This window comes from Papilio xuthus, unplaced genomic scaffold (assembly GCF_000836235.2).
Source record: "Papilio xuthus unplaced genomic scaffold, Pxut_1.1 DF827714.1, whole genome shotgun sequence".
Classification (NCBI taxonomy): Eukaryota; Metazoa; Arthropoda; class Insecta; order Lepidoptera; family Papilionidae; genus Papilio; species Papilio xuthus.
Window position 1 is genome coordinate 4,671,196 of NW_013530935.1, and position 12,230 is coordinate 4,683,425.

At 31.6% G+C, this 12,230-nt stretch overlaps 1 protein-coding gene across 1 annotated transcript in view; it reads left to right on the forward strand.

The window, feature by feature from the left end:
• Positions 1 to 2,469: 2,469 nt before the first annotated feature.
• Positions 2,470 to 12,230, forward strand: part of shd (cytochrome P450 family 24 subfamily A member shade) — a 36,483-nt gene continuing 26,722 nt past the window's right edge. The window contains exon 1 of the mRNA XM_013310711.1: positions 2,470 to 2,716. Within this exon, the coding sequence (XP_013166165.1) occupies positions 2,666 to 2,716 (51 nt within the window). The 5' untranslated portion in view covers positions 2,470 to 2,665. The remainder of the gene's footprint in view (positions 2,717 to 12,230) is intronic.

Sequence of the window (12,230 nt, forward strand, 5' to 3'; positions counted from 1 at the left end):
TAAGTACCTAATCATAGAAATTTTATAACCTCAAATTAGGAAAATGAACATTAAAATTGTAAATGATTAAAAATAATCTATCTGTCTAATCTATCTAGGATGCATCTTAATCGCGTTTAATATTTATTTTGGAAACTACACAAATACTTAAGATCACGCTGCTGCATAATTGTTGAATTATATCGTTGTTACTATGGATAAGAATAGAATAATAAGTTTTTTTTTTATTGAAATCTCTATAAAGTTTTTTATCTCAACTACTTAATGTACTAGTCATTGACTAAGCCATGATTTAGAAGTATAGACCAACAAGGCTATCAGGAAAGCACGAATATTTTCGATCTAACCTAACAACTGAACCGATTTTGACAAGCGTCTACGTTCCTAAATGGGATGTTTTCCAGAATATTCTATTATAAAATAATAGACAGTTTTATGTAAAGATGACCCTACTTTGTGTCTATAGGTTAAGTCAGTCCAGTTTTGTTATTTTTAAATTAAACAATTCAATTTTTAAATCAAGGTTAGGTTATTTTTTTATCGGTAACATTTTTAAAATATAGTATTCAAACGTTAATTCAATTATTTCATGAAGAATAAGAGGGATGTGGTATACAATTTTGTCACTCATTTAAAGTGTCAAAATTACAACAAAAATCTACGGTCGATAGTCTATTAAAAAACAAATAAACTTCCTTGTTATAAAATACATTTAAATTAACATAAAATAATGATTTAATGTTTGATTAATATCACGTTATGTCACATTAATAGTCACTTATCAGCTTATATTTTTATTGCGAGTACTTAACAACATTTATTTATTGTGTGAGTTAATATTTTTCTAGACACTGTTATTACGTTATTTTCTTTTCGAGTTTAATGACATTATATCTCCTGTGATTTTGTCTACGTAACGTGATGTCGTCTAAGAACAAATACGATTGGAATTATGTAGATTAAAGGAACGCGTCCATTGGCCCGCCCGACGCACCGCACGCACGACCCGCAACCGTGCCGTCCGCATCGAAAGACCGTTTAATCCGTGCATGCGGTGCGTTCGGCGCAGGCCAAAAGACTCTTACCTTAACACGTTTTTGCGTATTTGATACGCATATCTTGTGTATGTATTTCATAGTGACATTGCGAATACCAACCATAGGACACAAGAGTTACGAAAGTTCAACTTAAGCAAGAAGTATTTTTCCTAAGCAATCGCATGCGCAAAATAATTGTCATAAAACTACAAACTTACAACGTGACAACTTACACATCAACTATGAATTTATAAAATTTTAATAAATGTGGTCAATAGTTAATATTTACCTGTATTCTACGCAAATATAATCGCGATGCAATAATGTTCCTTATTCATAATGTATACAGCTATCTTCCTCTAAAATTTCTTAATCATGTCATTTCTAATGCAACTCATCTAGGTTTTCTTAAGTCAATCCCTAACAACATATTGTCGTTATTAATAAATATTTTATATTCAAATTGCCTACACATATATTTGTTGCACATAGTTTCGTGTCTCAAAGTATCCACGAATTGGGATTCGATAATCTATTAACAGTTGCATGACGTATCAGACATTATCAGAGGAACGTCCTTGAACCAGTTTATATATTTGATTCGCTAACCGAGGAGCCCTTATCGGCTATTCAATAGGTCAATTGTAACTATTGAGATAAATCTTAGATAGAGTATTACCTTGTCATATTACAGAACTATTAAGTTCGATGTAATGCAATATCATATATATAAAATTCTCGTGTCACAATTTTCGTTCCCATACTCCTCCGAAACGGCTTGACCGATTCTCATGAAATTTTGTGAGCATATTGTGTAGGTCTGTAGGTTTACCAGGTGGCATCGTGGTTAAGCGTTGGCTTATCAAACGTCTGAGAATCGGCCAACATCTATTTTTATTTCCCGCGCGGACGGAGTCGCGGGCGACAGCTAGTCTAATATATAAAATTCTCGTGTCACAATATTTGTTATAAAATTTTATATGCATATTCAGTAGGTCTGAGAATCGGGAACTATCTATTTTTCATATCCCTAAGTGATAAGGGTTGTCTACCTCTAATATTTTTTGTACGAATTTTACTTTTTTTTATTTTTTAATGTGACAATAAAACAAAACATACTACTTTAAATTTTCACCCTTTTATCCCATGAATTAATTTATGTGACAAAAGAATATTTCCCGGGTCAGCTTATCATTTTTGGAGTTATTAAGGTAAACCCGTTCATAAATCATATCAACGTTTATTTAAATTATGTTTAGTTTTTTTATGAATTTTGACGCCTTGTGTTGGCAGAATTGGGTGACTTGTCAAGAGATACGATGCACCCTGGTGGCCGACTGGTATCCGAGATGCATAGCTATTAATCCGTGGATGTAGAGCGTGAAATGAAGCGTTCAGGCTCAAGTAAAGCAGTATACGTATATAGGGGCTGCGATCACGGCCCGCGTTCAGTCGCCAGTCGTATCTCTACCGCTGGGGACCTCAAGCGCGCGCGTGTCCGCGCCGGCGAGTCGTCTATCGGACTTTATAAAGGAATTTCTATGTGATGTTAGTAAACAATAAGTGTATAAATAAAAAGCGAGTCTTGAACGTTTATTCATTCTCGCTGTAAACTTAATTTAGTAACAATGTCTCTTCCGGGTGTTTTTCTTTTTTCACATTACGTCGAAAGCTTTTGGGTAAGTTTTTGATTAGTTTATTTTACTTTAATTTTAATTTAGATGATAATTTTGAGTGTAATCGTCTATATAATTAATATTTATTTTTAACAAATATTTTATCAAGTATCTGTTTTAAAAAATATTATTATACTTGCGTTGTATAAATAAAAATAATGTGCTGATTATTTTTAATGAATGAATCGTCTGAATGTTGCAGTTACAATAATTCTTATTTTAAAAAATGTTCAACAATCTTTGTTTATTATTTTTCCATCGCAATTTGCGCCGGTTTTATAAGTGGCCAGGCACAAATCAATCCAAAGCATAAAATATAAAAAGCCATGCCTGTGGAAAATATAAATTATTCAATCATTTTTTGTATCCGTAGTTACATTGGAATCGCGTGTTTTGGGAAATGAATTAAAGTTGTGTTCATTAAGTTTTTAATATAACTTCTGTGTTAATGAAGTTAATTAGAAATAAAATAATACAAGGTTACATCTTTTATTTTATTTAAATTAATGTATATTATTTAAACATCGATCGGTTGGAGATATTTTAGTCGAATTGTATTCAGCTGTGGGTGGATTTAAATGTGGCTGTTGTGTTGAATTTAAAATAAATTTATTTCGTAGGCTATTAATTAAGTGAATTGAACCGATGAAGCGTAGCACTACTAGTAACGTTTACGGTTGGATCTACATTAAAGTTCACAACACCCTTTGTAACAATAACTGTTTTACACAACCTGACCTAAACGTTCATTGAAGGCTCTTTACAAACTATGATGCAGCTTACAATGTTATAATGTTTGTTTATTTATCAACATGCATAGTAATTCTCGTTCGTATTATCAATGAGCTTTCAATCTGCAGACTTTATATGGATGATCTGATTAAATAAATTATATTTATTACATTACTAGTAGTTGCCCCTGACTCTGTCGGTGCGAAATTAAAAAAAACATAACAGATAGCCTATGTGTTCTTCCAGTCTATGTTCTATATGTGTATCAAATTTCATCAAAATCCGTTTAGCCGTTCCGGATATACCTTCAAACATCCATCCATCTAAACATTCCGATTTGTAATATTAGTAAGATTTTTTATTAATAAATGAGTGGTTTGTTTCTTATATTTTGATAATTTCTTTTTCGCTAGAACAGTATCAATAAAAAAATCACCGTAAAATATTTTTTTATTATTTCAAGAATTTCGTTTGCAGCAATCAATAAGTTTTATTCCAAAATAATAGTGCGAAATACGTGGTTTTACTGCTGAAGTTTGTATTAAACATGTGGTCATCTCTTTTATTTTCGTTTTAAACTTTTCTTTTACATAATATCTGACTATAATAAGATAGTAATTTGTATTTCCGAAAGCAATAGTATTATCAAGTTATCAATGTAAGTCAAACAAGACAAGTGATAGTTAAATTATAAATTTTTACTGAAAAACGCGGATGTTTTGATAACGTCTTAAACAGACTTTTTTGTTAATGGCTGCCTACGCATAGCTACTTTTCGTTTGCGACATACGAGAAATACTCATTAGAAAAATTAAAATAGATTAAAAATACGATAAAGCATTTTTTTTTAAAGTTGACAGAAACAGAAATCGCATTTAAATTTGGATTATTTTAATTTAAAAGAAAATAAACTAACTAATTAATTTACGATATCTGGCAACTAGTACTTAGTTAAAAAGAAAAAACTTAAAAGTAAAACCCTGACACAATACAAATCGAATGACTTCTTTAAAATCAGTCAAGCTCCTCCATTAAGCATTACATACAAACATAGTTTCATAGAAACATTACCCTCATGTCAGTCGGGCAATAACCTAGGAATTTTAATTCATTAGGCTACTAGGTGGCTCGCTAACGTGATAGTAAGAAAACGTGCGATTAGTATTTTTTATCGCAATATAACGTCGGAGCTATGTACCATGAACTTTAGTGCCGGCATTAATATGATATACAGTGGCTCTTCTCGCTATCTATTCGCAAGCGCAGGTGCTTCTGTTGGTAGGCAACAATCCTCACCGTCTATTGTCTATCGGTAAAATTGACAGACAGAATGTTTGTTAATTGAGATAAATTAATCATACTAATATTATAAATTAGAAAATTTACATAGGTGGATGTTTGTTTGAAGGTATCTACCGAACGGTTGAACAGATCTTGATGAAATTTGGTACAGATGTAGAACATAGTCTAGAAGAACACATAGGCTATCAATTAAGTTTTTTTTAAACCGGGCGGGCGAAATCGCAGTCGACAGATGGTGTGTTCATAATTTTCAAATCATAAGCACGACTAGAAATTTATTTTCCTAAGGGATTGATGAGAGAAAAAAGTATTGTTTAAGCTCTGACATTTTTGTCAATCAAAAGTGTCAGACACAATAACAAAGAAAGTAGTGTGGCATATTAAAAACGTTACTAATTACTAATATTATGAATGCGATTGTTTAGATGTATAGGTTGACGTTTGTTAGAAGGTATCTCCAGCGCAACAGATCTCGCTCTAATTTGGTATAGATGTAGGACATAGTCTGGAAGAATACATAGACTTCTAAAGATTTTATTAATTTCACGCAGACATCGCGGGCGACAGCTAGTGAATATCTTATGATATTCGAATATTAAATAAGCTTAATTATTGTTTGTGTCTATTTAAGATCCAATTGAGGAGATTGAATGGATAAGTAATATATTTGATGATAAGTATGATAGCTGTATTCATATAGTTCAAGTATGTATATAACAGTAGGGTGGGATAGGGGAGATGGAGTTAATACGTACAAGCCTCACACTATTCAATAGTCTACGTAATAGACGTCTTGTGATCGCGACATAACGACGCCAACGTTGTCTACAACAATGAAAAGTAGGGTTAGAAAATAATAAGGAATAGATAATTAAAGAATTTTATATAAAGAAACTAATATATCTTTGTTAATTGGATCGAAATTTAGATGTAATTTCTATTGTTTTAATGTCTTTCTCTGCTAATATATTATAATATTATACAATATTTGGCATATATCTTTTGGTTGAAGATTTATGCATTTACAGCTTTATTGGACTTGTTTACTGTTAATTAGACGTTTATGAACGTAGGAGATGTACAAAATGTGAAAAAAATTTAGACATTAAATTTTTCTAACGTATGGATAAAATATACTTAAAATTAAATTGAACATTGAATTACATGTCTATATTTTTAAATAGATGTCGCACGCGACCGCATCCGGGCGTGAATAAGAAAAAAATAATTAGTAGCCTGTGTGTTTTTCCAGATTATGCATGCATGCCAAATTTATGCATCTATGCCAAATTTCAGCGAGATCCATGCAGCCGTTCTGGAGATACCTTGTAAGAAACATCTATACATCAAAACACTAGCATTATAATATTAATAAGATAAAATTTTAAAGTTATTTTAAGATAATTTAATCTATTGAAGCCAACTGTTGTATTTTCTGTCTCTTCGTAGTAAATATGAAATGAATAAGGCGTAGGAAGTTTATAAATTGGCGTCTGTGTTCTTAATCCGTTATGACATGGGCAGCTACGTCATTATGACTTTAATTTTGAAGTCATAATGACGTAGTTAATAGAAGAATAGATAATGTATAAAATATTTTATAATTATGTTGCATATTAACATTCAGTAAGAATGTTATCTTTAAAAAAACGTTATTTTAGAATTCAAAAGTATGTGTATTGTACATTTTTTTTAAATTCTTATCTTAATTTTTAAATTTCGTATGTAAAAATATATTTTTTTAACACTGGCTGTTTAACACAGGAAAACTACATCCAAGAATTAAAAAAAAATAGTGTGGCAGAATGAAATAAACATTAGCCTGTATTTTTTTCCAAAGAGTCACCGAAATGAATTTAATTTTAATGTGAAAATTAATTCATTCTCTAACTCATCGTACATTTTTGTCGCGGCTGATTTTTTAATTGGCGTGATAAGCAATTATTATTAATTATATTGAAGATATAAAAAAATATTAACCTTGAAGCGTAGAGTAAGCGACCGTTTGAATATTAACGCTGTTGAAAAAAAACGCTGAATATTCAACGTTTCGGTTAAATAGTTGCACGCACTGCAGTGCTCTTACAGCATACGTTTAGTGTATTACAATCCTTATAAAGACTATGATCTATTTATTATTCGACAGAATAGACATCGTAGACTGTGGGTGACGATGTTAAATGTTGGAATATTAATAGGGAAGTTTGAGTACAGAGTTTAATGGAAGAGACGAACAACAAGCAGTCATCTTCACCAAATGGTACACTAGCTAATGACTCTTGCGGATGAAAACCTTGATATTGCCGTCCACGGGTGCTGTTTAATATTATCTAAGCGTTTTTAATAGTACAATGACCAATTTGGAAGACGATAATGAAATGTGATGACCACATAAAATATAGAAGAATTTGTACGTACTATTATTAAATTTCGCAAACTGCACGCATGAAACAATTGAGAACAGTAGATGGTTGAAATGTGGTCACTGCTTTATTCAGCAGAGACAATGAAATGTTTTTTTAGCCTTAAGATAATGATACTATTCGACCAAACTGTCTAGTTTAGGTTTGTTTCTTACCACGACGATTTTTCTTAATATATTTGAAGAAAAACTTATTCGGGATCGGTCAATTAATAAACAAAGCAGCTTTATAAATATCCTAATGCAAATTGTACGATTTTTGTTTCTTTTCGTTCGCTATTTTGGGCGCGGTGCGTGCCATTGTCGAAAATGTCTTTCGCCAAATGAAATCGGATCGTTCGTTTGGTGTCGTGTTACACAAAAATGTTCACTGCTTAAGGGTTTATAACAGCTGTGAAAGCCACCCAGCTTTCGCGTCAAAATGTCTAATATTTTGGGCAACGCAGGCGGGCAGCGTACACACTAGAATGAATATTTAGATGGAACAACACTCGACTTTTTTTTAAATTAAACAATTGATGATTTTATTAAGAGACCATAGATATTTTTTTGTATTTAGATTTTGAAATGCTCTTAAAGATTTACTGTGTAACAAAGATATTTTAGTTTTTTTTACTTATTTGGTGGTTCGTCGTTATTGGGTGGTCTACCGCCATTTTTAATTTCTTGATAAAATATGCGACGACGCGTCTGAATGATTTTTCTTGGAAATATGAATATTAAAGTTAATAAAGAATTGATATATGATGAGAGATTATTGTTTTGGTTTTTATTTAGTCAATACGAGCTTCCCACATTTATTCCGGCTATCTATTTTTGTCATTGCAAAGGTGAAACAATTGAGTTATATTTGATTTTAATAACTAAATAATTTTGAGAAGGTCTTCTATATTTCATTTGAATCCAACACTTAAATTATGTAAACAGAGATTCGTCAAATTCTATAGGTAGCTATTACTTTTTCAAAACATCATCATCATCAGCTCATACGTCTTCACTGAGGGGCTCGGAGCCCACCCTAAGTTAGGGTTCTTCTTTTATTTAATGAAAATTATAAAATCGAGAGTAATTGTACGTATTATCGAATTTGTTTTTTTATATATAAGAAGTTAGTTCGTTACGAATAAGGCAAGGTTAAATATGTAAAGACATAAAATCTTGATCACTTAAATTTTTATATTTCCGTTTACTTAGTGTCTGTAATTAAAATTTAATTGCCAATTTATTTGATAACAAATTCAATATCTTTTAGATAATCCGTCAACAAATCGAATTATTTTTCAACAGGTTTGACAGGTCGGATTAAATAGCTCAAATTAATTTTATAACACGTACATACATATTTACGATTTAGATTTTTATTAGTATTTATTTGGACAGACAGAGAGAGAGAGAGAGATATCGTTCTTCTCAGTACAAATTCGCTTTTTTTTATAGCTTTAAATTATCTTTCAAGGAGGCATTGTTGTACTCTCTGTATGACATTTTGATACTACGAAAATTATGTTCCAAAAATAGTACTATACCAAATGCCTAATGTTTGAGGCAGTAGGGAATACCATTCGTGTGGTTGTGGGTTCGAAACCGCCATTCGACTGCAGCTGAAAGAAGCTTAGTTGAAATGGATAAAAGAGAATGTAACATTACTTTGAAATGTGTTGTTTCTGTACCTATGATATTTTTATCTATATTTGTTAAAAATATTAATGACTTAAACAAACGTAACAAAAATGACATTCAAAATATTATTATGTTTACGGTCTGGTGATTTAAAATGGTACTTAAATGTGTTTTAAGTGGCAACCCTAATAAAAATGGTATTAAACCAAAGGCAGATTTTCATCGAATTGAAATTATATTTATTTGGATATCATTGTATCCATACGTAAGGAATACAAGGAGAATAAATACATCTGCGCAAAATTTCACCAAAATTTAAGCCGTTCCAGAGATTATTTCAAACAAACATTAATACATCCGTCTAAACGTTCCAATTTGTAACATTATTAGCTGTCGCCTGCGCCTCTGTCGAAGAGGAATAAAAAGAACATAATGAGTAGCCTATGTGTTCTTCCAGATTGTGTTCTACATGTTTGCTAAATTTCATCGAGATCTATGCAGCCGTTCTGGAGATACCTTCAAACAAACATCCATCCATCTAAATATTCTCATTTATAATATAAATAGTAAGAAGTAAAATAGTAAGATGGAAATCCGTAATTACGAACACTATTTTTAACCTGCTGAAATAAATTAAATAAGTTCTTATAGTTTTTTTACTCTCTTCTTATTTGAAGATCCCGGTATGGAACAGAACTTGTTTTTGTGATTTTTTTATATTCCTACAAGTTGTTAGTGGGTCGACGTAGCGTAGACCTTTCGATGATGTTAAATATAGCGGGAATCTACAGTAAAGTTTCACAGTAGTGGAGTCGGTAACAAAATCTGTTACTGAAACTGTCTGGTAACGACGTGATGATGTCGTGGATGATATACCACAAGATGGTTAGAATTATTTCTAATCTTCTCCTACATGTTATCTTTTTCTTCTTTTGAAAGAATGAGAAAAGAAACAACAACAACTACATAATATCTTGGTGCCCTAATCTCTTGACTATAACATCACGCAATTCTTCATATGCAAAAAATCTGACTTATATTAAAACTATCTATCGCCAGCGAAACCGTACGCGCGGAGTTTAAAAAAATGAATTAGGTTACGTGTTCTTTAAGGCAATGTTCCACATCTATGCCAAATTACAGCGAGGTCCATGCTACCGTTCTGGAGAAACCTTCCAACAAACATCTATCCATCCATTAAAACATTTATAATATTAGAAGATGCGAAAATTTGGATGGATAGATCGATGTTTGTTAGAAAGTATCTCCAGAACGGCTTCATAGATCTTACTGAAATTTGGCATATATCTGTAAGATCTGTAATAGAAAGAACAGATAGGCTACTAATTATATTTTTTTCCACGCGGACGGATGCGTAGACAACAGCTAGTCTTGTCATAAATATTTACAATTTTATATGTTATCAAATCGAGTCCAATTTCATGTTTACTGAGTCAAGACCAAGGCGTATTGTTACAATCATATCGTTATGTTTACTTCAAATTAACGTAGGCATAGTTTAATATTACGTCGTACAATGAACAAATTAAATATATGGAATTGACACCGAAATGTTTAAATCAATATTTGTGTACTAACAATGATAAAGATAAAGTTATGTTTGTGTGCAAAAATTCCGATATAAATAAGTTATAATTCTGAGCAAATATTATTTACCCAGGCGACGCCGGGCACTAACTAGTTTTATATTTCATGACTACACTGTTTTCTGATCCAGTCAAGAATAAAAAAATAATACGACGTTTTTACAAACGAATATATTTCTTTCATTGAGACGTTACGCGGTAATAAAATGGAAATAAAAAAGACAATTTTGATCATTTGTATCTTTGTATAAACTGGTAACTAAAACTACCCTATTAGTATGTTAAATCGATTGCCGAACCGGTCGTAATCCTTGATACGAAATTTTCGTGTCGACTACGCGCCTATTCACCTTGAACTTGAAAAGGACGAGGCATTGTAGACCTACGAGTCGCTTCAATATACACTGCAGTTCACCTTCCGATTTATTTATCTATTTGCCCGTGGCTTTATCCGCGTGGATTTACAAAAATATATCAATAATTTCTTCCGGGCTACGTTTTATTTCTGTGCTAAATTTCTTCAAAATCTGTTCACTCCTTCCGGAGTTACGACCAAAATTCCTTAAATCCATTCAATCTTTCGTATTTAAATGCAAGTTTTTTCTTTTTCTATAAAAGAAAATAAAAATGGTAGCCTTTTTGCAGAGAGTAAACTTTCTCGAAGATTCTTAATACGTCCGTAGATTTTTATATATTATAAATATTTACATCGTGCGTAGTTCACATGATGATATTGTCTTAATTCTATAGCTACATAAAAGGTCAATCGACTAGTGTAGTACATCTACGAAATAAAAGATACCCTTAGTTTCGATTTAGTATAAGATTACGAAGAGAACAACAAGATCTTTTTAGAAACTTAGATCATTGTGAAAGACTCTTTCGAAGTTTATTTCAGTATGTTGATTAATTGAGTTGGATATTTCGATTGAATTCAAGGCCTGAAGGTAAGCAGGGAAGCGTATTCGTGTTATAGTGACACATATCCGATGCAGCGAGACAGACGGAGACCGGGCGACCTTCGCGATACAAAACGAACATCGAGCGTCGCCGGTCTGCGGGGAAGCTGCGCCCTATACATACGTATATCAAATCAATATACAAACATTGTAAACAAATTGTACAATTCAATGCTGAAACCATGAACAAATTTTCTTTTGTTCATGCTGCCTTAAAAATGACAATATCCACAACACAACGATATCTTACTAATATTATAAATGTGAATGTTTAGATGGATGGATGTATGTTTGTTTTAAGATATCTCCACAACCCCTCTACTGATCTTGATGAAATTTGGCATTGATGTAGAACATAGTCTGGAAGAACACATAGGCTATTTATTAAGTTTTTTTTATACCGCGCGCAGTTGGGGGCAATAGCTAGTTTTAAAATAAGATACAAAATAGTGTTTATAACTTTATAGTTAGTGATGTCTGTTTCTGATTTTGTAAATGTTAAACACAAAGGTTTTTTTTCATAAAAGTTTAAAAAGGGTTTACTTTTGCCAGTAAATTTGTGAGTTAATTTTCAACCACAGTTATATATTTAATACTTTTAAAATCATATTAAAAGTATATAAAAATACTCGTAATGATTAATAATGTCTCGGGAAGAAACTTTAACAGTTGTATCCTTGGCGCTGATAGCGGCTGAAAATATTAAATTGGCAACAAGTACATTCATTAACATAAAAGACATGACATTAAAACGATTTAAAGATATATTCTGTATGAATTTGGCTCCAAAGCGAAGGGATGTCTCGACGATTTTTTTTACACTCTTTTATTTATTTTATAAAAACAATTTATTAACGACCAATAACATTGACATT